The sequence below is a fragment of the Neodiprion lecontei genome, chromosome 5, assembly GCF_021901455.1.
Source record: "Neodiprion lecontei isolate iyNeoLeco1 chromosome 5, iyNeoLeco1.1, whole genome shotgun sequence".
In the NCBI taxonomy this organism is placed as follows: Eukaryota; Metazoa; Arthropoda; class Insecta; order Hymenoptera; family Diprionidae; genus Neodiprion; species Neodiprion lecontei.
In genome coordinates, this window is record NC_060264.1 from 4317923 (window position 1) to 4344747 (window position 26825).

The 26825-nt window shown below is 38.1% G+C and overlaps 4 protein-coding genes and 1 long non-coding RNA gene across 12 annotated transcripts in view; 1 reads left to right on the forward strand and 4 right to left on the reverse strand.

Moving 5' to 3' along the window:
• Window positions 1-119: 119 nt before the first annotated feature.
• On the reverse strand, window positions 120-2954 carry LOC107227309 (protein yellow). The gene is made up of 5 exons (XM_015668417.2): window positions 2375-2954; window positions 1822-2234; window positions 1454-1631; window positions 1147-1358; window positions 120-1065 (listed from the first exon to the last, which is right to left on the reverse strand). The coding sequence occupies exons 1-5, from the start codon at window positions 2649-2651 to the stop codon at window positions 841-843; spliced, it is 1305 nt and encodes a 434-aa protein (XP_015523903.2). The 5' UTR covers window positions 2652-2954; the 3' UTR covers window positions 120-840.
• A 151-nt stretch (window positions 2955-3105) lies between these two features.
• Window positions 3106-7761, reverse strand: LOC107227310 (protein yellow). Of its 2 annotated transcripts, none has more exons than XM_046741215.1 (6): window positions 7574-7761; window positions 5504-5812; window positions 4163-4575; window positions 3807-3984; window positions 3511-3722; window positions 3106-3421 (listed from the first exon to the last, which is right to left on the reverse strand). In XM_046741215.1, exons 2-6 carry the CDS (start codon window positions 5787-5789, stop codon window positions 3272-3274), a joined length of 1239 nt encoding a protein of 412 aa, XP_046597171.1. In that variant the 5' UTR covers window positions 5790-5812; window positions 7574-7761; the 3' UTR covers window positions 3106-3271. The 2 variants fall into 2 exon arrangements, with proteins under 2 accessions (XP_046597171.1, XP_015523905.2); XM_015668419.2 differs by having other exon boundaries at window positions 5504-5825; window positions 7574-7759.
• LOC124294695 lies at window positions 4436-5391 on the forward strand. Its single transcript, XR_006904623.1, has 3 exons — window positions 4436-4577; window positions 4816-4868; window positions 5215-5391. It is a non-coding gene; the product is annotated as an uncharacterized LOC124294695 (long non-coding RNA).
• Window positions 7762-7906: 145 nt separating the features above from the next.
• LOC107227313 (BUB3-interacting and GLEBS motif-containing protein ZNF207) lies at window positions 7907-19382 on the reverse strand. 5 transcript variants are annotated; one of them, XR_006904620.1, is made up of 7 exons: window positions 18965-19378; window positions 18649-18775; window positions 18137-18504; window positions 17471-17798; window positions 16792-17218; window positions 15647-15729; window positions 7907-12938 (listed from the first exon to the last, which is right to left on the reverse strand). XR_006904620.1 is itself a non-coding variant. In XM_046741214.1 (6 exons), the coding sequence occupies exons 1-6, from the start codon at window positions 19003-19005 to the stop codon at window positions 15707-15709; spliced, it is 1314 nt and encodes a 437-aa protein (XP_046597170.1). In that variant the 5' UTR covers window positions 19006-19378; the 3' UTR covers window positions 7907-15706. The 5 variants fall into 5 exon arrangements, 3 of the variants coding, with proteins under 3 accessions (XP_046597170.1, XP_015523908.1, XP_046597169.1); XR_006904619.1 differs by having other exon boundaries at window positions 7907-11519; window positions 12665-17218; window positions 18965-19382; XM_046741214.1 differs by having other exon boundaries at window positions 7907-15729.
• A 581-nt stretch (window positions 19383-19963) lies between these two features.
• Window positions 19964-26825, reverse strand: part of LOC107227316 (structural maintenance of chromosomes protein 4) — a 7019-nt gene continuing 157 nt past the window's right edge. Inside the window, exons 1-15 of one of the 3 annotated variants that reach the window (XM_046740393.1) lie at window positions 26693-26825; window positions 25946-26249; window positions 25603-25794; window positions 25324-25500; window positions 24860-25152; window positions 24476-24755; window positions 23758-24354; window positions 23293-23680; window positions 22958-23193; window positions 22554-22870; window positions 22161-22479; window positions 21971-22098; window positions 21591-21875; window positions 21331-21514; window positions 19964-21195 (exon numbers count right to left, since the gene is read on the reverse strand). The exon at window positions 26693-26825 is cut by the window's right edge and continues 157 nt beyond it. In XM_046740393.1, coding sequence (XP_046596349.1) covers window positions 20722-21195; window positions 21331-21514; window positions 21591-21875; window positions 21971-22098; window positions 22161-22479; window positions 22554-22870; window positions 22958-23193; window positions 23293-23680; window positions 23758-24354; window positions 24476-24755; window positions 24860-25152; window positions 25324-25500; window positions 25603-25794; window positions 25946-26194 — 4119 coding nt within the window. In that variant the 5' untranslated portion in view covers window positions 26195-26249; window positions 26693-26825 and the 3' untranslated portion in view covers window positions 19964-20721. Of the gene's footprint in view, window positions 21196-21330; window positions 21515-21590; window positions 21876-21970; window positions 22099-22160; window positions 22480-22553; window positions 22871-22957; window positions 23194-23292; window positions 23681-23757; window positions 24355-24475; window positions 24756-24859; window positions 25153-25323; window positions 25501-25602; window positions 25795-25945; window positions 26297-26576 lie in introns of all 3 variants that reach the window. The other 2 variants (XM_046740391.1, XM_046740392.1) reach the window with 2 other exon arrangements.

Sequence of the window (26825 nt, forward strand, 5' to 3'; positions counted from 1 at the left end):
TCAAGTTGCTGCTTGACAAGCCAAGCTCGCGGTTTCATCCATTCTTCCCTTCTGCAGCCGAGGACATTACTTTCACTTTTCAAAGTGATTGCTGCTACGGCATTATACCTCGTTCCCGCTTCTGATCGCTACTACTCACACGAATGGATAGAATAGGTAGATAGGCGTGACAGAGCACCGTTCACCTGTCTCTCTAGATAAGAGAATAACGGTTCTGCATTCACTCTTTTGTAAATGTACACATGTATATGCGTGGACATACGCCGGGGCGGAGGTTTTTAGTTATCACAATTCAGTTAGGATACACATGTGAAACATTCGGTGAGCAACCAAGGGTTTAGAAATGTGACAAACAAAGAATTTAGCACGGAGCAATGTAGATACGAAATACGTGGATTATTATGCCGTAAAGTATTTCTATTAAACTCGTGTATTGCTCAGGTAAAATCCAGAGAAGAATGCATACGTGTATGTCCATTGAAGCACTCTTCAACATTCAATGATTCATATCCATATGAACAAACGTACTGCTTTTAAGAAACTATTGCTTATAATGAAATGCCTGTGTAAAGTAATTTGTTAGATAAATAAAAATGTTATTCTCATTTTCCTAATCCATTTATAACCAAATAAATATACTGTTAAAAATACTCCCAAGTAGTGCATAAAATACGTTAAAATAACTTTTCCTTGTCACGAAACTGCCGTCGTTACACTCGATCTACAAATATTATAGTTATCCCGATAGCGCATGAATAGTCAAGCAGATTGATTCTTCAGGTAAAATAGCACTCATGTACGTTTAATAACTACACAACATTCCCTGGAATGCAGGAATGATCAGACTGTGCCACAAGTCCAGACGAGGATAACAACAATCAGATGTGAAACCAGACCCTGAATTACACCCGAGTGTGTGGCTCCACGAGAACAGACGGTTCCTTCTATGGCCTCCTCCACAGACCCGGATAAAACTCTAAAGTTGTATTGATCAGGGTCCAGCTGATCGTACATGAAGGTTGGAAGCCGGTCCGAAAGCACCCAAATGTTACTATGATTATCGATCTGAAAAGAAGTGGGTTATCTTTCTCTCGTATCAATAAAAGAGGAAAACACTAAGCCCCGAGAAAGATAGGTTGCACTGACCTTAATGTCAGCGGGGAAAACTAAAGTCGTGTTATCCGCGTAAACGCGGGCCACATTCGTGGGACTGTAACTGGTCCCAGGATTCCAGCATGAAACGGCATTTGCGATCGAAAGGGCGTGGAAGAGGATTCCAGTCGTTTGATCTAGGTAGCTGGCTGCACCCTGGCCATTGATACCTCTGGTACCCACCACCGTAAAATTGTGAAAACTATCTGTATGTGTAGAAAAAAACAGGTACATCGTTGTTAGTCATTAATTGACATTATACCTCGGAAATGTTAAATCAGAAAGTGGAAAATAACATCACCTGACGATGTTGCGAGTACGGAATCTCGAAGCAGCTCAGTACTGACGGAGAACTCAGCATTGCTGCAGAGCGGATGGAAGTACAAAGTGCTGTATCCATCTTCTTCGGGGGCCAAGGCAAGATTTACAACACCGTCCCACCATTGGAAGGAAAGTCCGGAGACGTTGAAATTTCCAGCCTTAAAAAGTTCGGAGTTCGATAATTGGTGTGCAATTGCTTCTATCCAAGTTTACACACATTCTTTCGAACTCTGAATTTTTTCAACGGGCTATGATTCTTGAAGTTATTTTTTAACGGAAGATACATATACGCGACCGGTGTAAGTTTACATTACTTTTAAAAACCATGGGTAGACTTTACGCTTTTACCAGTGGATCTGGGTGAAAGTAGTGGTGTTCAACGAGCCAGGAATCGTTACTGGCCCACGAGTAAACTATGATTCCCGGACCTTGAAGTTCGGCAAGGTAGGCGAAGGAATCGTTACAGGCGGCATCCTCGACGACGACATTTCCAAAGTGCGATTTTTCCGGATATTGATCCGAAGGGATCGCGTAATTGCGTAGGAGCTGATCGGTCGTCAGATCGTAGATGATCAAGGATGGCGTAACCAGTTGCTCCCGAGTCCCGGTGAGGTCTTCAACGCCCATGTCGAGGACCCAAAGACGATCACATTTGTCTGCCCAGACGCGAAAGGTCGAGACAATTTCCGGTACGCTGTTGTTACCGTACTCATGAGCCTCCCAAGAGGGATACGGATTGAGCAAAGGTGACTCGCTGGTATCTGGATGTAAAGATCACATTTTACTCGCCCATGATCAGACACGATCGACGAAAAATCTAACGCAAACATATGTGATCTGTTATTATATGCTTATGGTTTTTACAATCGAAAGTTTTTATTGAATATTGCACGTTGCTCACCGTTCAAGTAAACGTAGTTCAGGGTGGCTACAACACCCGGTTTCCATCGCGGTATAGTGATGAAAAGTCGATCACCCGCAACCTCGAGTCCCAGAGGATTATTGTTCGCTTGAACATAGTGCGAAAATAGTAGTTGCGTATCTTCATTTGGCCAGGCGTACTCAAGAAGCTTCCATTGGTAGACTACTTGAAGATTGTTGATACCCTTCGCACTTTGCACAGTTAGTAAAACCAAAATAAACACTGTGGCATGACCGTAATTGACAACGAGTCTCATATTACTTAACGTCTATAGTTATTTTTGTTATATTTAATTTCGGTTACCGACTATTTTGTAACATGCACATACATACAGTGACTACTAAATGAACCCTGGAGATAAATCCAGATAAAGTGACCGCACTGAACCTTCTACGTTCACCAGTCTATTTCACTGGTCTTGTAAAAGTTTTAGAAATCGGTACGAAATCTTATATGTACATTATGATAATTCGGTTATCAGTACGATAATGCTAAATTATATGATTACATTATAACCTTTCTTTATATGTTATCAACTTTTTATCAACTGTACTAACACATCGTCATACGAATTATCCAACAGATTATTAGAGTACACATCTCTGACACGATACCAGTTGGAATGTTTCAAGAAGATCCCACCATGTTTTCCACCGTTTGAAGAGATAGTCTAATCGGTGTAAATACATTGTAAGTTGAAAAGCTGCAAGTAAGAGGAAATGTTGACAATGGGGATTTATTATAGTTTCTACATCAGTGATATGATTACAAAATTATATAGAGCAGAGGAAAGTTTCATTAGTCATACGGTCGGTGTCAATGTTTACAACAAATTCTTGACGAAATCTACGCCGATGATATCAGATTCGTGTCATTTTAGGTTTTCTGGGCACAGGGGGTCCCGGCTATGGCATTTTGCACGGATCCGGTCCAAACCTGGAAGTTATAGTTGTTGGGATCCAATTGAGAGTACATAAAGACCGGGAGGAGGTCAGCCATCACCCAGATATTGCTCTGAGCGTCGATCTGGAATAAGAAAAATATGCGACATGAATTTTATTATAGCAGCAGTAATATTAAAAAAAAAAAAAAAAATGGTTTGATCGATTTCTGACCTTAATGTCGCTGGGAAAAATCAAGGTATCGTTATCTGGAAAAATCAAGCCTATGTTTTCAGGACTGTATTTAGTTCCGGGTTTCCAACATGCTATGTTGTTTGCGATAGAAAGTGCGTGAAAGAGGATTTCACTCTTTGGGTCCAGGTAACTGGCAGCGCCTTGGGTGTTCGATCCTCTAGAACCCAGTGCATGAAATTCATAGAAGTTGTCTGAAATCAAAGGATACACTGTGTTACTGGTCATTTGTTGATTTGATATTTAGACAATTTATTTTACTGATCTGCTGCAAGTACCTTTTCCAGGTATGCGCTCCTGTACCCGAAGTACTTCCGTGTCTACAAAAAACTCGTCGTTGCTGCAAAGTGGGTGAAAGTATAAGGTGCTGAAGCCGTCTTCTTTGGGGGCTAGACTCAAATTTATGATACCGTCCCACCAATGGTACGAAAGGCCGGACGAGTTAAAACTTCCTGCCTAAACAGACAATTAATTTTATAGAGTTCCACCACAATTAAATCTGCCTGCTTCAACTGGAATTTGTATTCTGGAAATGCAGTAGGTCCAAAAAATATTTTCGGAGAGGTCATTTTTAAACATTCTAAACTCGACAGTACACTTTGACAAAACTACGCAAAAAGGGTACAAGTTTTACCATAGGATCAGGACTAAAGTAGTGATGCTTGACTAGCCAGGAGGTATTGTTGGCCCAGGAGTAAACGATGAGACCGGGTCCCTGGAGGTCAGCAAGATAAGCGAAAGCATCATCGCAAGAGGCATCCTCAACGACTACGTTTCCGAAATGCGATGGTGTCCGATATTGATCCGATGGGATCACGTACTTGCGGAGGAGTTGATCGGTGGTCAAATTATAAATTAGCAAGGCCGGTGGAGCCCACAGTTGTTTATTACGGATATAGCTTTCATATCCCATGTCCAGGACCCAAAGACGATCGCATTTATCCGCCCAGATGCGAAATACTGATACAACTTCCGGTACCTTACCATCGCCATGTCGATGTGCCTCCCACGAAGGATAGGGATTAAGAAGTGGTGACTCTTTCGTATCTGTGAGTAAAAAAAAAAAAATTTTTGTTAAGGCCAGGTTGCTCCAAACAATTTTGAAAAAATCGAAATTTTGTTTTCATAAATTGCTACTATATACTCGTAGGAATAGTATAGAATAGTCCCGAAGGTCAGCAAGACCGAGAAGCAGGTGTAAAAGAGTGGGAAGCGGTGCGGTAAATCCGGCCGCTCGAACGGCTTCGGATCGTCTTATTGTTTTGTTCCCCTCTATTTCATTTTCAGAATGATGCTTACGAAGATCAGGAAGGAATCTTGTATGAAGCTGAAATGGATATGTGAGTAAAATTCACTTTTTTTTACGATTTTTCACGAATTAAAAACTTTAAACTGATTTTTCTCCGAACCACGTTTTTTCGCATGGACGACACTCTCATTTCAAAACTAATGCACTTATCGAAATGAACCAAACGGCATTTTACTCTTTAGATGTCTGGCCTCAAGCAGAACCAGAAATATTCATTATTATTTAATAAAGTTATAAACAATTAAAAGTGAAAAAAAAGGGTAAAAAAATTCAAAAGTCCGCCATTTTGTTTTTTTTTCATGGAAAATGTTTCATTCTGCTTGAGGCCATAGCCAATTCGATACAGAACGTGAAACCGTTTTGTTTTTTGCTTTCAGATAATTCGTTTCCAAGAAATGATGTCATCCATCTACTAATCAGATGAGTTTCAGCAGCCATTCTCAAAACCGCCATTTTGAAAAAAAAAGTTTTTTTCAAGTAATTCCATATACGTGCTTTCATATGTAAAAAAAATTGAACTCAACATGTTTTGTACTATGAATAAAATTTATTGAAAAAAATTACGTTTTTTGGAGTAACCTGGCCTTAATAATGGGAACAAATAATGGACGAATAGGGTCCATTAAAAAGCGATTCAAGTTCCGAGGGTTTTCGAAAGTTTCTTACCGTTTAGGTAGATGTAGTTCAGGGTGGCTGCAACACCCGACTTCCATCGCGGTATGGTGATGAAGAGCCTGTCACCGGTTGCTAATACTCCAAGGGGATTATTGTTCTCTCGTACATAATCGGGGAAGAGTTGTCGGGTTTCTTGATCTGGCCAGGCAAAATCCAGGAATTTCCACTGGTAGGCGACGCGCAGTTTTTCGGTGGCCATTGAGCTCTGTACCGCACTAACAATGACCAGGAACACCGCCGGGAAGAAGCCGCAGCTGAACCATCCGCAGACCCTCATGTTTAGACCTGAATTCGTCTTACCTAATGGTAGAACCTACGTAAAAAGCTCTTCTGCATACCTCGTTCTCCATTATTTTACAGAGCATTGGAAGAAAATCCTCTTTCACTTTGCGAAGGTATTCATGTGCAGAGACTAAAGTATAATCGAGTGTTTATAGACATTCATCAAAGTTTATGAGGCAGTATCTGATATATCAAATTACACGTATAATAACTGGTCTTTATCGCATAGTCAAGCATTTAAATGGTTTGGATGAATATTAATTTACCTACTCTCATGTAACCATTAGCGTATAGAAATTTGAAATCTTTTCAGAACGATTCTTCGCGATTAGTCTGTACTTTGGTAGTCATTAAAAAAAGAGTCGACGCCTAGATTGCGAATAACGCATATATGGGCGGAAAAATGTTGTGGCATTTTTGAGTTAACACACATATAGGGCCATTTAAAAAAAATGTAATACATCGATTTAACTGTTGTTTAGTAAACCATACTTTTAAAGTCGCTAAATTTGAATCTGGAATGGCATTTACAAAATTCAAAATGGCGGATTCAATACAGCGAGAGAAAATTCGGAAAGTAGTTGGATTTCGAAAAAAATTTGTATCTCCAGATGTTTATGTTCGAGTATTTTGAGTTTGAGCTCTGGCTTCGAAATAGGGGAATGTGGAGGCAAGACTGGACAGACGTCGTAATACGTGATGCAATGCATCAATCACGATAGTATAAGCGACGTTTACTATTTTCCATCGGTCGCCGACAGCCGCCCGAGTCGCATTATAGACGAAGAACCCTTTTCGCCACTAGTAAAAAAAAAAAAACGAAAATTCCTCGTTTCTGCTATAATTTTCCATCTAAATAATTTATGTGACATTGATATATATGATAATATAATAATTTGACTACAGATGTTAATGTCAATAGAAATTAGTGCACCAGCAGGTGGGAGCATGATTTTCCAATCACCGTTTATATTTCTGTTACAATTTTTGTTTTTGTTCTAAATTAGCTACTGGGGCAAGATGGGCGAATACGCATTTGTTTATATGTCACTGTACTAAAATTGAATGTCTCTCATTTTGGGATACAACGCACGTATGTATGTGAAGTGTGCGAATCAGACTAGTAACGAAAGTTCATGGGTACGGTGTATATGTTCTTTTTACTATATTTTAATTTTCAGAATGTTGGTATCGAAAATTGATGTAAACGCGAATGCCAATTGTAAGACTGATTGCCAATGATCACATATCTAATTAACGTAATACTTAAATTGTATAAATAATGTGTTTTATTTATGCTTAAAGCTGGATGTCCCCATCACGCCCCGACTTACTTTCGTCGGAATCAAACTATTCCTCTAATTTGCATCGACCATGTTGAATTTTGGAAATCTGATTTCATATTCAAATTCAGCGACCTTAAAAACCGCAATGCTGAGATTATAGCATAAATCTATCGAAATTTCTTTCCAACCCAGAAGTGACACGAAAATCTAATAATTATCATATAAAAATTTCAAACCATTGTTAAATGATGTTTAGACTAATCTTTTCTTCGAACACATTATCTTATAAAAATATGACATTTTACTTTCCGAAGTATACGTGTAATCGCGTAATAATTATTGGCCAGCAAAGATTGCAGTCACTGCACGACATACACAACAAAGTTTTGCTAATCTTTCATGCTATATATCACCTCAACTTGGATCTGGATAGGTAATGTAATAGGCAATTGCACCAGCGATGTATCGGAATGAAAATTCTTGTAATAATTACCGTCAAACGCAAATGGTGAACATCTGTGGCAGATTGACCAAATTCTTACACGATATTACCACACTGGGTTTGTCGGGTCGACTGAAGAAGAATTTTTATCTTCCAACCAATTACGCTATATGATTATGAAGGCATGTTTATTCGACGGAATACATCAGATAGAAACAAGTTCGAGACGTTCTTCGATACGAACTCTTAATCAAGTCGAAATATTCTACAATCCTTGGCGAGTTTGCAAATTTAAGTTAAATGCAAACATTTCTTACATGTATAATTTTTTGCGTAAGGAGAGTATAAACGGACAGGCAAATTGTTGACAGGAAATGCTGAAAATTAGATGTATGCGAAGATTTATTTTTATTTGTTTAATTTTTTTCACTAAAACACTTGAGATACAACATTTGGTGTTTGTATAAGTGTGTGGCGGATCGTTGCAGCTGAAAATCAACAGTGCTATAATTTGGTCTGCATCGTGTAGATATATGCATAATTCCTGCATAGGGATAGTTTTACACATAAATACATGTATGTATGTATGCAGGTAATTGGTACAAAAAAAAATAAAAATAAAATAAAATAAAAAATAAATTAAATAATATTCTGTCCAAATACCTTACTGAACTGATAAAATCCATCCATATAATTATCTTCTCTATTACCGTGTAAATGTATAGATTAGCGTAGATATGCGCATAGTAATGAGATCGATACACACAGACCTGGCTAAGCATTCTCTATTGAAGTGTTGAAGCGGCGCACTGGACTAGTTTTATTTCTCATAACGAACACGTGTGACATAAAATTAGATTTCTATGAAATGAGTACCTCCTTAAAGTAACACAATTTAATACATCCCAATTTCCATTGTCAATTAAAACAAAAAAAAAAAAAAAAGAAAAGAGGAGAATCCAAAATTTCAGCAATACAGTTCTCAAGTGTCAGCGCCTCAACTCTCCAATCACCAAGTAAGTAATTTATATTGTGTTTCATGATTCTTAATTAATGAAATTTACTAATATTGTTTCTCGGTCCAGCCACGCGTCAATTAAGCCAAGTGAAAAATATCCAGTTTTACAAATACAACCGCGGCAAAATTATATTTCGCTTCTTCTATGAACATTTCTATAAATAATTAAGAAGCCTGTATAAAGAGCTTCCTCCTGCTATCATTTTCTAAACCATAAATGGTACGAGAAAGAAACAGTGATTGCATCGTATCTAAAAATAGAGAAATACAAGTAATTTGAAAACAATATTAGATCTTTTTGAAATTGAAAAGGCAACTGGTATAACACCGTCGTTTATCAATGAATATTATGGTCGCCTATAATCGTATTGTTCAACGCGAACATCCTGTCATTATTGCACTTTTAAATTATACATAAATACACAATTCTACAATCAGGTATTTGTACTTCAAAAATGTGATCATCGGTTTGGTGTCATCTCAATCTCCCGCTCAAGTTTCCTGAATATTACAATATTCTTGACAAATTGTGTAAACGTTTTTTTTTTCCATTTGTCTGTTCTTTACCTCGTAATTTCGGTACACATGTTTATAATTCTGTGCTTCAAAATTTATAAAACTGGGAGTTGAGATTCGTTGACTTTAATGACGGTAGGTCCAAACAATCGCCTGCCATGGGGCAAGGAACCGAAATGGTCCAACAGCAGTTAAGGCTGTGATTGGTGAAACAATATGTGACTGTCGTCCGCGATGCCAGGAATCTACACGAGTCATCAATCTGCACATTTCCGTTAAATCTCTATGTTTTCTATCTCTATCTTACTTCCTAAATATAATTTTTTTTTTATTTTCATGACTTTGCAAACAAAGAGTAGAAGACTTTCAGTAAATTCCCGAAATCGCGGGCTAAGTCCAATTAATCAAGCTTTCCACAGAACGTCTTTATTTTTAAACACTTCATAAATGACACTCAATAAATAACAGAACTTCTACATGTTCAATTTCGATAAACTGGTTATGTTTCTCAATTTATGGAAGCTACCAACATTTCAATTGAAGCCATATTTTCTCCCAAATGAAACACTCCAGCATTCTACAGTCAAAGAACTGGTCTACATATAATGCCTTGATTGTAAAAAATTCGCATAAATCTCTGTAATTTAAAAATTAACTAAAAAGTTTTCCGACGACGAAAACGATTAAAGCCAGATCAAATGTGTTTTTTCCCTGTCATTGACAAATCACGTCAATAATTGAATAGCCAACATTTTGTAGATGCTCCTTAAAAGAAAAAAGAAGATAAACCAGACAATCTAATCCAACTTCATAATTTATTACTCATCTAATGCCTGCGCTTCATTGCAAGCTACAGATTGTCGCTAGCTGATGAATGAAATTAAAACACTTTGATCACAACTGTTAACTTGTGTGTTTACTCGTAATAACTGATCGCTGCAAATCCATTTCGCTTATACACAATTTACCAAATTTTACCGAAGACTTCGAAGTCAGACAGCGATAGCAAAAGTCTCTGTAATACCGTGGGGTCTTGTTGCACGGTGAATATTATCTATAAAAATAATAGCAAACAAAGGATACTAGGGAGTTACGGGATGATGATAGACACTCTCTTGCACGAATAACCGGGTACCATCCACTTATCGAGGAACATAACCACTAGATGTAAGTGTATGATAACAATGTGTAGAGATACGTACATGTCTATATGGGTCACAGTATGCTGTTTTCTGAGTATCAAGAAAAAAGGAAGAGACACTGTGAATATGTAGTCGTGTTTCAGGAGATTGAGTCTTCCCTAGCTACGGATAGTCCGTAAAACGATAAGAATTTTTACTTACTATGCATCACAATAAATCATAAATTTGGGCATGACAATTAATAATAACAACAATAATAACAATGATGAGATTAGTTAGAACAAAAATGTGCTAACAAACAAATTTTCTTTAAATTATGTATTACTTTCATCGAAATAATGAAAATGGTTGATATAAAAAGTCAGTCTCGATTGGTTGAGACTTTTTTGAAATTGATTGAATCCATGGCTTGAGAAGACTGAGCAAAGGTTAGGAGATGGAAAAACGGCGTGAGTCGAGTGAAGAGAGCTAACGTTTTAATAAACACTCTCCGTACTTACCACTCACTCAATCGTCGCCGACTTGTTTCTTCCGAAGAAAGGCTTTCAGCTGAATCGACGATATTAAATAAGCATACTACCGATACGCTTTATACTTGGTTGCTAATGCATGTAATTTTAGTTTGTATAAAGTCGATTCAGCCCAAAGTGATAACAAAATAAAATTTGGGACAGACTAACCTGAGGCGGCTCAGCCTCCACGCTGCCTCCAGACTTGTACACTTTCACAAAATTGATACAGATTGTGTATTCTGTATAAGTAACTGTCAAGGTTTGAAGGTTTAGAAAAAGTTATTTTGGATCGTAAGGTAAGGATTGGAAAAAAAAAAAAGAACAAGAAAAATCAAAAAATGTAACCACACCTTATCGCGATGCAATAAGCTGAAAATATTTACAAATAAGAATATTTCAAAACAAGAATTCAATGCCAGGGTAAAATCTACAATTCAAAGCTTCTCGAGGAATAACGAAAATATCAATAGATGTTACAAACGGGCGGAAATTGTTTTTTTTCTTATAACGTTCCACTCTATTTTGCAATGTTCTTTCGATATGCACATATATATATAAATATATATATAAATATCGCAATGTATATACTCGTTATTGTTTATTCAAATATAAATAAAGAAAGTTGCGATGCGTTAGACTTGATGGCTGTCCTAAGAAATTTATTGTATCCTGGTAGCAGCGTGAAGCACCACCTATATCCGCGTTTGCGAGCAGCCTCTCCAAGAGGAAATTGGTGTGTGGGAGTAAACCGAAAAGACATCGTGAGAAAGAGCGCGAACAGATCGTTTAGAATCCCAGGTACAGTTTAACTGTAATGTGAAAAGTCGAAAAATGAAACGAAAAAATAATGATGAGAAACGATAATTTTATATCTCAACTGACCTGATAAACACGAGAAAACATAGCAAGGAATATGTGAGTCTGCATTTCATTCCGCCACATTGCCGGAATACTCGACTGTATTACCAGAATAAAATAAAATGAAATAACGAAAAAAAAAAAAAAAAAAATTAGATTATATAATAAGCGTGCAATTGAGAAAGTTTTGATAATTTTATTCACATTAGATACGCTTATTATCGGCTGCGCGATAAGAGTCCACGAGAATACTTTAATAAAAATCATAAAAGAGGAGGTGAAAGATGAAGATATCGACGGTTGCGTAGAATAACCGGCTATCTCGAATTAGGCTTGAATAACCGACTATTTCGAGCAAAGTTCAAAAACCGGATATTTCGCGTTCGAAATTTTTCGGCCGTAAATTAAGTTGGTAGAACTGTCGGGCTGAATACGAAATTCGTCAACGCCTCACAAAATTCATACAAGCTCCGTTTTGTGAATGTAGGTATTATATGGTTATCTACATAATTAATAATTATAATGCAGAAATGAAAGTATAAAGCATCAAGCGTATGTTGAGATGAAATTAAAGATTATCATTTCGGCATAGTGACATTTAATGTCATTACCAATTTACTATTATTGTAAACATAATTTACGGCCAAAAAATTTCAAGCGCGAAATAGCCGGTTTTTGAACTTTACTTGAAATAGCCGGTTATTCAAGCCCAATTCGAGATAGCCGGTTTATCAAGCGAAACTCGAGATAGCCGGTTTTTCAAAGATAACTCGAGATATACTGGGTTTCCAAGCAAACCTCGAAATACCCGGTTTTTGAAACCTAACTCGAGATAGCCGGTTTTTCAAGCCTGACTCGAGATAGCCGATTATTCTACGCAACCGTCGATATGTTGAATTCAACCAGTATGAGATGTCCTTTTTCTGTTGTGATCCTTAAAAACAGTTCAAAAACTTGGGCAGCCCACTTCCATGATTAACAAATCGCTCTCTTTCTCTCAACGGCTGCCGGAAGTTACTGACATCATGACATAATATCAATAATAATAATATTAATAATAATAATTATTATTTGAAAAACAAATAGTTTGGCTAACTTCGTGTTAACATGATGGTTTTAGATGCAGCTGATGTGGAGGCTTCCGAGGCTTCACTTCATCGTCGACTGAACGTCCTCGATGATATCGTCAGATTCCAGCCGCTACGGGCGGGCCCAAAGCACGAAATGCAGGGGTGGGTTGGGCCCGTCCGAGGGGGGCGATCATCTGAAGCGTGGATGCATCATCGGGGCGAGCATTGGTGCTCCTGGAAATCCCATGGGAGTGGCGAACGCTGGGTGCATCGCACCCGGCGGTAGGGCGCCTATCATCCCTGCAAAAAACCACGACTGAATTCAACTCATCCACCACACGTCTCTCATTTAAAACAAGATTTAGAAGGAAAAAAAAAAGAAAAAAAAACAATAATAATTTTAAAAAAAGAGAACATATCAACAGCATTTCGTTATACTTACGTCAGCCTCAGTCTCCATGAATAATAAACATATATCTCCATACCCCGTGTCGTAACACAGACAAAAATTTATAGCGCATTCTACTTTACAATCAAACGTCTTCTTAAATCACAAATTTATACTTTATCTCTCACCTGTAAAGGTGGTTCGAGGTAAGAACGGAAAGAATAGAATACAAAATAAAGTATAGTAAATGGGGTAAGGAACCTGGTAATAAGTTTGTAATTTGTTTTCTTGAATTATTGAAGATATCTGCGTAGAAATTATAAAAATAAGGTGTCTGTAGTATACGACGCTGAGTAGGATTGAACGCAATTCGACTACGACTGTGTTGAAGAGAAATTCGAGTGACAGCTGACTTGATCGTAATGGGTACAGAAAATAGGATGAGATAAAAAAATCATTTATTGCTTCCGTTCCATCTTTTGACAGTTTTATATCGACTGATGATTGAATAAGTGATCTAAATATGCAAAGTATTAGCAATCGATTTTTGTCAGTGATTAATTTATTTGTTTTTCTGTACAGTGCATAGCCAATTATTTTTTATGTAAATTTTATTTGGAAAAACGGAAAGAACTGTAGATTTCGAACAATCAGCATGCAATGTGCTGTATACATTAGCCAAGTCAACAACAAATGATTAAACTGTGCTAAACGATTACCACACAAACTGCACACCATACTAAAGTCTAGCAATGACTTGCGCCTGCAGTCGCTAATCATTGAGAGATGAAATCTAATCAGTCATCTGTCACTTGCTTTCAATTTCACAAGCCGCAGAATCGCGCTGAGGATTCTATCTACAGAATATCATATCCCCATTTGTTAGGTTTAATTTTATTTAATTGTTTAACATACATACATATATATGTATATATGTAATATTCCAATTATGTAATATAGTATATATGCTGGTATGTGAATTCGTTACTTACTGTCGGTCAGGTCAAACTTATATAAATGTATATGTGTGACACAAAGCTAGGCTAGTGTGAATATTATATAGTTATGTTCGGTGTTGCAAATTTATTTTTATGAAACATTTCATTCAAAACTAAAAGCATAATTACGATCAAGATAATCGACTTTTTCATATACTTGTATCATTTTTCATGAACGCGCAATAATTATTCAAAACATTGACATAGTTTAAACAGTAAAAATTAATGGAACACAACGAAATACTTTTTGGAGAAATTTGTCCCCTTCATTTGTAATATGCTCGGAAATAAAAACAAAAACAAAAAACATTTATTGAAAATAATTTAAATTGAAATATACAGAAGCAAAAATGGGTAGAAGAAAAGAAAAGAGAAAAAACTTTGCAGGTAAGAATTTCCTCATTTTTTTTTTATCGAATACCTTCATTTATGTTTACTCTTTCTTAATTGATCTACTCTGACTTTACCGTACTGCCACTTTCAAACTCGAAAACAAAGGATAATTTGAAATTTATATGCCATGTTAAAAACATCTCCAAGATTAAAAATTTTTAAAAATTGGGTTCATGAAAAATGCACCGATGCCACCTTGGTTGTAAATTTCAAACAACGGACAAAACCGTGCCCAAAAAGCATTTTCACTACTGTATCACAACACCAGGAGTCAAGCTATAAATATAAGAGACAGGATATATTATGATGTATGGTTGGCATGGGATGGTAAGTGATTACAAGATAGTACGGTAAAGAGAAACAATGAGTAGAGGCTAAAAATAAAACCAAAGTAAAATAAAAAAAAATTAAAAATAAAACGACCGCAAAAAATTTATGTATGTTTACGTAATAATAAATGTATGATATTCAATTATGGCCGAGCGGGCGCGATCCATAAGTTTATTATACTTATGATTAAACCGATCGCCTGGTTAAAAACCTAATCCACCGAATTATCAAGAATTACTTGACATGAATTTAAAAGTTGTCTTTTAATCATATTTACCCAAGTTAGTAAGCTATTATAATTAAATTGTGTTTGACAAAGAATCCTATTCTTTTTCGTAATAGAATGCATGAAGCAGGTACTTTTATGTCTACGTTTTTTCATTCCCACGTAATTAAGACATGTTTGAATTTGGCGTAGTGATACAATTTCAAACTATCTCGGACAAGTCATTGAAATATATGTCAATGATAAATAAATAAATAAATAGATGGACATGATTTGTTGTTAGACTGAGAACTATAATTCAAGATTTTATGTATAAAAAATCGATTTTAAGACTAGTGTATGATCATTTAGCGATTGAATAAACAGTTTTAGTGTGATAAATGTTGCAGCCTCGAAAACGAAAATTGTTAATGTCAGTAATTAAGAATGTGAGAATGACCGCTCGGCCTGTTAGCCAAAAAAAATTGGCAACCTGCCGCTTAGCAATGATGATAAGAATAGTAATGATAATAATAGCTGAAATTGTGACTGTGATAATGACATAAATAATAAATATCGTAAATTGAGTATGACGATGAGAATGATGACGATGATGACGATGATAACAATAATAATAAAATAAAAGTAATGAGATATAGGCCATGTCACCGCATGCTATTTGCTAAGGACCAACCTTGTTGCACTTGTATAAAACACGGTTTTAGTAACCAGACTGGGAACGTTCGTTCAACACTCACCGAGGAGTGACAGGGCGCCCTGCAAACGCACCGTTATAACGTAAACGTACGACGCTGTCGTCAGTTCGGCGCATGGGTGAATCCTGAGTGTGCTATTTTTCTGTTTTTCACTTGTTTTGTTTTTATATATATATAGGTTTTTTTACTCCATATTTTACGTAATTCTGGACTTGATGGTCAACATCGAATTGGATATCGGATAAGAGTGCAACATCTTATACATTACTATTATTGTCTGTTCCAGATTTATATACATTTTTAGAAAAGTGGAAAGTATTTTTGCAAGAGATGCATTACGTTGACTGTTGTAACTGTACACTGATTATTTTTCGAGTTGGAAGCCAAGGAAAGTATGTTATATACATCCGTCTCAAAGTACACAGCATCAAACTATCGCAATAACAGCCATTGACGCGACGAACAGATATTTACGGTAATCATCGAGCTACAGACTAAGCTGCTGTATTCATACGACACCCAAAACGAATCGCCCAATGCAAAAAGTAGGGGTATATAGCTATTGAAAAAAATAGCAATTAAGAAGATACGTAAATTAAAAGTGTACAGTGGATCCAGGATGCTGAAGAAAACTTTTTCTGACCAAATAATGGATTCGATAGAACATTGTTACTGTCTTGTAGTGGTTTCATATTAGTCTATCCATTGATTTGCATCACTCAAAAATCCCACCACACTAAAACGCAACCTCAGTCCATCCAACCCCGCCCTTCAGACTAAAAAGAAAACAAACTCCACAAGACAGTCGATAAAATAAAACTCAAAAATAGAGAAGATCGGTAAAGTTCTCTGCAAATCCGTTCACCCAGAAACGTTTTCTTCAATCGTATCAGTGGTTCTCATTTGAAGTATAATATGCAACCACTACACGTGATAGGAAAGCCCATAATTATTGTACGTCATTACATTTCTTTTTCTTTTTTTCATTGAATTTTCAACTCGGTCTCCCGAGACTCCCGACGCTCGGAGGGATGGGGCCAGGGCTGGCAGGGGCTTTGGAAAATAGAAAATGGACGGCGGCAAGGGGGCAGGGGGCCAGGGGATAAAGTCATTGGACACTTACCTGGAGGCAGGCCCATGGGGGGCGGTCGCATCATGTTACCTCCATGAATAAGAGCGGGTGCAGCCAAGGTCATAGTCGGGCGCATCAGAGGGGCCATAAGGGCGACAGAACTGACCGGCATAGCTGCGGAGGCTGGAACCATAACGGTCTGAGGCGGTCTCTGGAATCGCTGCTGCTGTTGCTGGAGTGCACTAAGGGCTGCCTGTTGCCTCTGTTGCTGGTCTTGATACGCCGCCGCAGCAGATGCAGCAGCAGCAACATGCTGCTGGTGCTGATGTTGCTGATGTTGTTGCTGCTGATGCTGTTGCTGCTGCTGCTGATGTTGGTGCTGCAGTGCAGCTACATGCTGAGACGTTTCTGCTTGTGTAGGCCTAGTATCTTCTGTCTGGCGACGTTGATACTTGGGTAATCTGGCTCGTATTTCTTCCTACAATTTAAAGTGAGTTTCAAATTAATCTGGTCTATTTGACGAGTCTTTAAACCTTTGTGCAATGAATATGTCGACTAGTCTTCAAAAACTGTTGTAACAAAGAGTAAATCTGTTAAAAAGTATAGGGAGACTTCAAGCGATGACTTGGTTATTATGAATAGCTCCACGAGGCAGGTCTTCAGCTATCTTACTCAAATACTATATCTCCATCCACAAGCAGCGAGTAGGAAAAGAAAAACAATAGCTTACCAGACTAAGATCCTCTTGGGGATGGATTATTTTGCTAGCAGCGCCAGTCGTCGCGATAAGGCTAACTTTTTGGTCATTTGTACTGTTACTTTGCAGGCTTGCAGCATTATCACCACCCCCATATGCCGGGAACGTCGGTTTCATCGGGCCAATAGAACCTCCTGCTATTGATGTTATTGGCTTAAAGTCAGCTCCCAAGGGCAATGATCCAGGTGTGGAAGACGTCGCTGTCGATACGACACTTGGAAAGAGTGGCCTGGAGGGCATTGACGCACCCGAAACTGGTGGCTGCATTCCTGGAGGCATTCCTGGCATCCCCTGCATCATGCTGAGACGAAAATTAAAATTTATGGGTTAAAATTTTTGACATAGCTAGCGTTGGATGGACAAGATTTAAATAAATGATAATTAGTTATTAAAATTATTTACACAAGTCAAAGTGAAACATTAAAATTCACTTCATTGAATGAGGGGGCAAAGATAGATAAAATTAATATCTACTTTCAAGTAGCGATGCATATCGTGTGAGGATCGTATAACTAATTTTCAACAGCTAATTAGCTACCCGGTAGAACTTTAAAAAAGTAAAAAATGGTTTAACCCGAGAATTACCAAAGATTTAAATCACTAAGTAGAAGAACTATTATTCAAATAAATTCCAATTACCCAGGCCCCATGAAAGGAGGTCCGACAGGTCCCATGGGCCCCATCATTTGGTGCATGTGAGGTGGAAACTGTCCCATGTGCGGAGGCATTCCGTGGTGGGCAGAGAGGCCAGGCATAACTCCCGTCATCATGCTAGAGCCAGTAGGAACAGCCCCAGGCGCAGAGCCGAGCAAACCTTCCGGCTTGGATTTTTTGGGTGCAGGTTCATCTTCTCCAGAGCTTGGCGATCCTGGCCGACCCCCGTTTCTTTGTCTCTCATGTTCTTTGGCGTCATTTGGCGGTATACCTTCCATGCCATATATTTCTATTTCAATGTTACTCCGATTAGGAAGAGAATTTGGTACTTTGTCGATAGCTTCTTTGTGGACCTGAAATAAACGGAAGAACGGACTTTGGTAGGAATTCAAGGGTTAGAAATGTAGTCTGTGAACTTATGCTGGATTGAAAAGTAAACTTGACAAAATCGATTACTTCTCTTAGCGTTGCGGAATAAATATTGACGTGTCTCTCACCTGCATACAGTGTATACTAAGTCCGGGACCAGTGTATAGCTTTTTATGGCATATATGACACTTGAAGTGTTTCGCTTTTTGGTGCTGGATCAGAATTTTTTCGTCGTCGAATTCGCGATTGCAGTACCTGCGTTGTGATTAAGGAAAAAAACATAGGGTATAACCAGTCAGAGGTGGTAGATATTCCGCTGCTTTCGACAATTCGTTTTATAAGCAGCAAAGGAATTGCCCGTGCATTGAGGACCGTTGGCGATGTAGGATAAGCCCTATCTGTGACCTACAAAATCGTCCATCGCCAAATATGTAAAAAGGATACCAGCACCACGGTCTTGACTGCTTCTTCTTCTTACGTCCCATACTCTCTAACCGTTAAATTAATTTATATCACAATTATATTAACGCAAGGATAGTATTACGCGTCACGTCGTTCCCGCGTCGTACTTTCTGTGTGAAGATGCACGGATACGAGCTTTACAAAATGGCTGTCACTACTCACGTCGAGGGGCGATCGGGGGCAGGAATAAGGAATTCGCGAACTGATCTGGTGTTATACGATATAGAGCGGGAACCTAGGCATGAGAGACGTTGCCAGTTAGAGGGACGGGAAGAGGATTTCAGGTACAGCCAAGTGCAACTAGATATAGGGCGCTTTTCTTTTTACATCAATTTTCTGACACAAATCGACACTAAGTGATTTCATTAGTCGGATCCAACAGAATAAGCTAATGAAATCACGTAGTATCGTGTTGTGTCAAAAAATTGACGTAAAAGGAAAGAGCCCGTTCTCCAGTAAAGATCCCTGCTCCAATGATGCCAGTGACGTAAGACGATCCGTACTGGCGGCCATCTTACGTTGAGTCTTTGACAACATTTAATAGAGCTGGCACTGGCACATAGGACACGATTATTCAACGCTTCTACTTTCGTTTTATTGCCATTTGGATATTCAATACTATGACCGTTAACTATCGGTATGACGTCGATTAGCGATCGCAAGTTGGCTGTTCCTGCAGTTTGCAGTACCGTATGGAATTTACGTAAAAACTGTATCTTCATCACGTTGTCGCGGTACGGTTACTTACATGCTGGCCTAACACCCGTATTCATAGTCCTTTTTTGAGGAACAAGGATTCCTTGTTCATGAAACGGGAAATGAGAACAAGGAATCCTTGTTCCTCAAGGAAGGACTATGAATACGGGTGTAAGTAACGAGCATGGTAAATCTCCACTACAACATTCGACGTTCATAAAAATCGGTGGAACGAAAGACCGTTACGACTTAGATTGCGCGGGTTTAACAGCAGAAAATGGAACATTTTCTTCAATGTACATTTATCTGATGTTCTAAGTATATACATCAAACTATCCACGTACAATTTCGAGGTAAATTTTTCTGAAATATTCAATAAGTATGCGCTAAGTATGTATCATCAAATCTCGTGTACGGATTTTGGCGGGATCTGGGTGTGATGGCAATCTAGTTTAAACAACCGACAAACGAATGAGGCGCCACGATCTTAAGAATTTACCGCCAGTTTAAAAACCGAACTCTCGTGTGTTACTTATAACGTTGACTGAAGAATATATCAGTCAACGCTTATATATTTAAAATTTTCGTTAAAAGACCCAACCCGATGTGGCTACTACCCTCTCCCACCCCCTCTGCTCAAAATATCTGTTCACGTCCCTGTCATCATGCCCCTCATCCATCAAACGGTAGCCCAGTGTGCAGGCAATAAAATGTATCATGTTTAGAATAGGTATATGCATATGATATATAAATGCTTGTAAATGAACGGTCGGTCACGAATTATTCAATTGATGAATGATATGGCTGTACATTTGTCTGCAGCATTCTAGTGAAATGCTGCTCTAGGCAATAGTATATTTGTTTTCTATTGACATTGATACAACTATTTATATTTTATCCGCGTACAAAACAGATAATTATTGCATATAAAAAAATTTTTTGTAATTTTTTTTTTCCTGTAATGTACAGTACTTAAGTAGCAGGGTATAAAATTTTTGAGCACTGGGCTCTTAGTCATCTGATTATCAAGACATGATATTTACTCATAATTTACGTCGTTTACTGCTTGGTTCTCCATGCGCCCCACCTGTACTACCTTCAATTTCTGTAGATCTCCTGTCACGAACAGTTGTTATCGATGTTTTTGGCGAAGGACACAACCCTAATTCTGGAAGTCTGTAAACACGACTTAATTCCGAATCTATGACAGAAGAGCCCGAGCTTGAGCTTGAGGATGACTCAGGGATGATGGTGGGCCGATTTTCATTAGTATTTGTGTTCTGTTTCGACAATATTGACTGACTGTACGGCCTTGATCCCTGTGAAGAGCTGTAGTAATCTTTGTTTAGGTTCGGTGTTGGCAAGTGGATGTTGTTCGCATCACAATATTTTCCTACATCAAGTATAGCGCACTTTGTGCAATTATAAGTTTTGTATATCCCAACCAAATAGTCAGCCAGTTCAAACATGTTGGATCGCAGGGAAATGACTATAAATTGAGCATTTTTTGTTCGTTCCTGAAAAAAACAGTCAGTGCATTAATCGCAAGGTAGCTGAACTTTAAAGTTTTGATTTGAATGGTAAATGAATTTTGTAGGATTTTTTAAAGTAGGATATTGCACAAAATGTATATTTGCCTGTACTGATCTTACTTTTATGTAATTACCAACAATAGACACATTTTTGAAATCCAAAGCTGCATCTATCTCGTCCATGAAATATAATGGCGTAGGCTTGTAATGATGTAATGCAAAAACTAGAGCCAAAGAGCTGAGAGTTTTTTCACCTCCGCTGAGATTGCTGATATTTTTCCACGACTTTTTCGGCGGCCTAACACTGCGAATGAAATTCCAGTTATAAATTGAAGATTGTTAAAACATCAGTTTGTTGATCAAAGTCAGCAAGTAAGTACCTGAAAACAATTCCCTCGTTAAAAGGATCCAAAGAATCGACCAGTTCTAGCTCAGCGTCACCTCCAAGAGTGATCATCTGATACATCTCTTTCAATTTACTTGTAATAATCAAAAAACCAGTAAGAAATTCGTGAGTTCTACGACGCCTGCTGTCCTCAAATATATCCCGCAGCTTGTTTCTGTGAATTGTAATTTCTTCCAACTCCTTGACACGACGCACATAGAGAGCATCTTTTTCGAAATATTCTTTAATCAATTGCATGTTCGGAATTTCTGCTGGGAGCCTGAAAAAACAATTGCGTTTCAATTATGAACTCGTGAAAAAGTACAATATATAGTGTATTTCGAATAGCATTGCTTTTCTGGCAAGTTTACCTACCTTGCTTTTGTTTTCTCTATTAGCTCGGCAACCATTTTAGGATCCAATTGACGGACTTCTTCCTCTGGGATTTCCTCAAACTCCAGTACAGTTTCACCAGGAATAGGTTGGAGTTTTAATGAGGAAATCTGCAAAAAGGTATTATGTGTTGTAAGAGTTTTGCAGTGCTAAGGTAATACTGGATTCCTACCTTTCTCGTATATTCAGGAATTTTCTGTTGAAGCGATTCAAGAACTTTATTCATCTCTTTGACTTGCTGGTCTAGCTCAATTTTAACAGCTTTCATTTTATTCTCGCGTTCTTGAAAAGCATTCAACTCTGCTTTGAAAGTTGCCAAATTTTCGTCTCTTTCCACCAGTTCCTCCGTCACTTCGTTCAAAGACCCTAAGAGCTCCTTAGCGTTCGTCTCGAAACAAACTTTTTCTTGCTGTATTTCACGAATTTTATTTTCACAGGTACGAACGCTGGTTTCTAACGTTTCAATGTGCTGTGCCACTTTTTTTGAATCTCTGTTTTAAAATAAAGACATTTTTTATGCCTTGCGTGTCAACGTATTATCAAATATCTAAATGAACGAACATACCTTTCAGCAGTTTTAATGGCAACTTGCAGCCTACATATTTCTCCCCTAGCCTTATCGATTTTTTTCGACAAATCAGCGATACTTTTTTGTTGGCTTTTTACTTTGCCTCCAGCTATTTCTTCTATTTGTTGATTTATTTTAACTACTTCATTTTCTGTCGACTTTGAATCATTCTCTGCTTCTTCAAGTTCTTTTTCAGCAGATTTCACTGCTTTGGTCATTTTCTTTACCTCATTTGGATTTGATACGCTCTCTGCAGCTTTTTTTTCTTGAATCTTCAGCTGCGACTCTAAAGATGGTTTCTGTTTTGTCAGAGACTAACCCACGAAAAATAATATAATAATTAAAGTTGTGGGTTCAGGTTTGAAACGAACTGAAAGGCAAACGTTTTGCACGTTACTGACCTGTACTTCAATTGAGTATTTCTCTCTGTCCATTTTCATATCAACCAGTGATCTGGATAGCGAGTCAATTTGTGGTTCAAGCTGGTGTTGTCGATCCTTGAGTTGGTTGCACTCCTCATAAATTTTATCGAGATCAACTTGCAGCTTTTCAACATCAGCTGCACATGGTTCAGCCCTAACAATACTTTGCCCCATTCTACCTTGCAGAGAGGTACGCCCACCACCACTCATTGTTCCTGATGGCGAAAGAAAAAAAAAAAAAAAAATATTCAAAACTTGGACACATGAGGAATGAAAATTGATAGTTCAAAGAATGTTACTGACTTTTAACTAACCTGACGTCTCAATTAGCTCTCCCTTCAAGGTGACGACTCTATGTCTTTGCTCGCCGTAAGCAATTCTTGTAGCTTGGTCCAGATCACGAGCGACTAAGGTGTTTCTTAGACCGTAATAAAATGCTGGGAGAACTTCCTCGTCCTCGACCCTGATAAGATCAAAAAGCCTAGGAACATTTTCTGGCGTCGCTATCCTTTCTCTGCATTCGGACCACAACCGTTGCTGCTTTTCCAGAGCAATGAACGTCGCCCGCCCGATATCATTTTGCCGCAGAAATGCTATGCAACGTTGAGCAGTATCGACCGTATCCACAAGAATGTTGTCTAATGGACCGCATGCTGTTGAAATGGCTACGTCATACTTGCTATCTATGGCACCGAGATCACCCTGTAAAGTAGTTACGAAAGTAAATCGTGAGACACGTTGAATGAAGCAATACTGGTCCAATTTCATGTTCTACCCACCAGCCTGCCCCTAATTCCAGGGATATTGCCCTGTCTCTTCTGTTGCATGAGAGAATCCAACACCCTGTTTCTAGACTTGCTGGCATTCATGGCTGATCTTTGTTCTTCAACTCGAATTCTCGTATTTCTCAATTGAGCCGTCGCTGATATGTCTCGTTGTTTAACCATGTCAAACTCTCTCTGAGCTTCCACCAAGCTTTGTTCCGTAGCTGGTATCTTAGTGTCAAACACTTTTATTTGTTCCTTTCTTTGCCGTAATAAGTCATTTGTATTTTTTAACGATTCCTGCAATTCCTCCAGCTTCGCTTTCTCAGCTACTTCTGCCGACGTGTACAACCGAAGACTAGACTGAGCAATTTCCAGATTGCCTCTTGCTTGATCAACATTCTTTCTCAGCGACATCAATTCCGTTTCCAACAATCTTCGCTGTTCCAACAGCGGTTCAGTTTTCTTTTTAAGACCATTCATAAGTGTTGCCAGGGTTGCTTCCGCCTTTTCACGATCAGCTATACAGCGCTCATGCAATCCCTCACACTCTGCGATATCCTTGGCATTCTTTTCTGGCACTTTGCTCAAACTTTCAAGTTTTTCTTTCTCCTAATTTATTAAGCAACAAATGCAAGATGTCATACATGTTTTCTTATTTCGATCGAATTTGGTAATGAATCAGGAACTGAAAAACTTGTTTAGAAATTCGTGAACCTGGTTAAGAACTTACCGTTTTAACTGTTGCCATGTTGGCCTTCCGCCTCTTATTAGTTTCCACCAATTCTGCATGCAATTGTTCATCCTTTTTTTTGATTTCTTCATACTTTGCAGTCAACTGGTCCTTTCTGTTTTGCAAGGCATCCCATTTTTTACATTTTTCTTTCATTTCTGCTTGCTTTTCATTCTTCTGCGTTTTGACTAGACTCATTTCATCCACGAGCTTCTGATAATCCTTGTCCATTTCCGTCTTCTTTAATTCTTGTTGAGTACATTCGTCTTGAGCACGTAATCTGTTTTGATAGAAGTGGATTTTCGTAGACAATTTGTTACCATCAGATAATTCCAAGCTCAATTAATGGCAATTCCAAATAGTTGAATGCATTTTCTCACTTACCTTTTGCAATGGTACAATTGATGCTGAAGTTGTGCAATCTTATTTTCGCATTTCAAATATCGCACGGCATGTTGCATGGGCTCTTCGAGCTCTTCTTTTTCCTTCTCCACGACCTGCAGTCGATTGAGATGTTCAACTCTATTTTCAGTCAATAACTCAATTTTTTGTGATAATTTTTCCAATGGCTCTTTGTACCGTACCGTACCAATAATGTCTTCCAAGAACTCAAGCATACCCGTATCATTACTCGTCTGGCCTTTTGGTTTCATCATTGCTATTTGTTCCACTTCGCCCTAAAAAAAGTAATCACTATACTCTTAATTGGCAGAAGAAAAGAATTCACAAACTAAAAAGTTAACCAAGCATGTAAAGAGAGAAAGATTCAGTATTCGTTGTTTAGATTAATTGTTAAGATTAAATTGCAAGAGGAAACTTTACAGTTACAAAATCATTCCTATACATACCTGAAGAATTAGGAATCGATTGTAGTCTAGATCAACACCGCATTCTCTTAGCACTTTAGCAACTTCTTTAAATTGCACTTTTCTCCCGTTTAGTTGATAAAAAGATGAATTATCTTTAAATGCTGTCCTAGATATAACAATTTCACTGTTGGGAACAATGTCGTATTCATGTCCTGGCTGTAGGGCAAAAACTTATATTGAAAAAATATCTGTCAACTGAACTGCCAGCACTAAAGTTACCAAACAAGACTTTGAATCTGTTTTCTGATCCAGACCTACCTTATCGATTATTGTTTGAAAATGTACAGCCACAGTACAGCTCGAGCAATTCGGATGTTCACTCGAGTTATGAATAAGTACGGATATCTTTTTGGACCGTATCTTGCTCGCTCTGTACCCAAAAACGAACAACATCGAATCAATTACATTACTTTTGCCACTGCCATTGGGTCCGATTATCGCTGAGAAACACTGAAATTGAAAAGTAACGGTTCATTCTTAACAATAAACGGAAAGTACCCCGTCAATTATTATATGGAATATCTGTTAACTGGTTTGAAATCTTTTCAAAGAATGGGTTTGAAAATTTGCAAACAAATCAGCTTGTAATGACTCGACTCACCTTGTGAAATGGTCCAATTACTTGTTTGCCGGCGTAACTTTTGAAATTATTATTAACTATCTTCGTTATCATTATTCTAGGCCCATTTTCGTCCACCTCGCTCATCGGCTTTGGCGGTGGAGGTATATAGATATCAGCGTCTATTCTAACCCCGCCCTCGTCGTCGCTGTCAACACCTCCGTTATCCGAGGGCTCCGTCTCCATCTCTTCGTCGGAGTAATCGCTGTTGCATTGGTTTCTACCGGCCATATTTGCTTTGGTTGTATGGTCATATGAATCATCCAGTCGACGTCAATATATGTTGCTTTAAAAAGACGCAAAATAAGGGCCACGCTGTGTCTGCTCTGTAAACTAGAGACAAGCAATTGGACAAAGTGTTTCATGCTTCACCAGCAATTTATCGATAAAGCCATTCGACAAATGATGAATAACAATTCTTTAACGATTCATCCGACTGTAGAAACAAGCTGAAAGAATTCTAATTCTAAACTTCGTTTACACAATCGCAGTAAAAACAATCGAGTTGTTTTGATAGGTTATATTTATTTTTTGAAAAAATATTAGCACTCGATTCCTCGTAAATTTGCTGGATCAAAGTTAAAAATTCCCACTAAAGTTTTAATTTCGAGACGTTTTCGTTGTGTTGACGTTTTATTTCACACATATGATTGCGATTTGAAACAGGGAATCTCCTTAAAACTTTTCAAAATTTCACGCCTACTTAACCTCGGTGTTACAGATACTCACATATCTCTGATACTGACTCAGCTGGCCGCACGTAAACATGCCACAATTCACAGAGAAACGTTCCGCACGAATATTTGGCGCCGATTGATGCCTCCGGTGTTACGATATCGTCAATATTCTCAATAATAACACT

What these genes read in the sequence shown, in the direction of transcription:
- LOC107227310 (XM_046741215.1), bottom strand. Translation starts at nt 5,789, where the DNA reads ATGAGGGTCTGCGGATGGTTCAGCTGCGGCTTCTTCCCGGCGGTGTTC. An exon ending in ACTTTAGTCCTGATCCTATG is followed by an intron (nt 3,985 to 4,162) that starts GTAAAACTTGTA and finishes TTGTCTGTTTAG; the next exon opens with GCAGGAAGTTTTAACTCGTC. An exon ending in GGAGCGCATACCTGGAAAAG is followed by an intron (nt 3,723 to 3,806) that starts GTACTTGCAGCA and finishes CTTTGATTTCAG; the next exon opens with ACAACTTCTATGAATTTCAT.
- LOC107227309 (XM_015668417.2), bottom strand. Translation starts at nt 2,651, where the DNA reads ATGAGACTCGTTGTCAATTACGGTCATGCCACAGTGTTTATTTTGGTT. An exon ending in CGTACTCGCAACATCGTCAG is followed by an intron (nt 1,359 to 1,453) that starts GTGATGTTATTT and finishes CTACACATACAG; the next exon opens with ATAGTTTTCACAATTTTACG. An exon ending in TTTTCCCCGCTGACATTAAG is followed by an intron (nt 1,066 to 1,146) that starts GTCAGTGCAACC and finishes ACTTCTTTTCAG; the next exon opens with ATCGATAATCATAGTAACAT.
- LOC107227313 (XM_046741213.1), bottom strand. Translation starts at nt 19,005, where the DNA reads ATGGGACGTAAGAAGAAGAAGCAGTCAAGACCGTGGTGCTG. An exon ending in CAGTCAAGACCGTGGTGCTG is followed by an intron (nt 18,776 to 18,964) that starts GTATCCTTTTTA and finishes ATCACAACGCAG; the next exon opens with GTACTGCAATCGCGAATTCG. An exon ending in CCCAAGAGGATCTTAGTCTG is followed by an intron (nt 17,219 to 17,470) that starts GTAAGCTATTGT and finishes TTTAAATTGTAG; the next exon opens with GAAGAAATACGAGCCAGATT.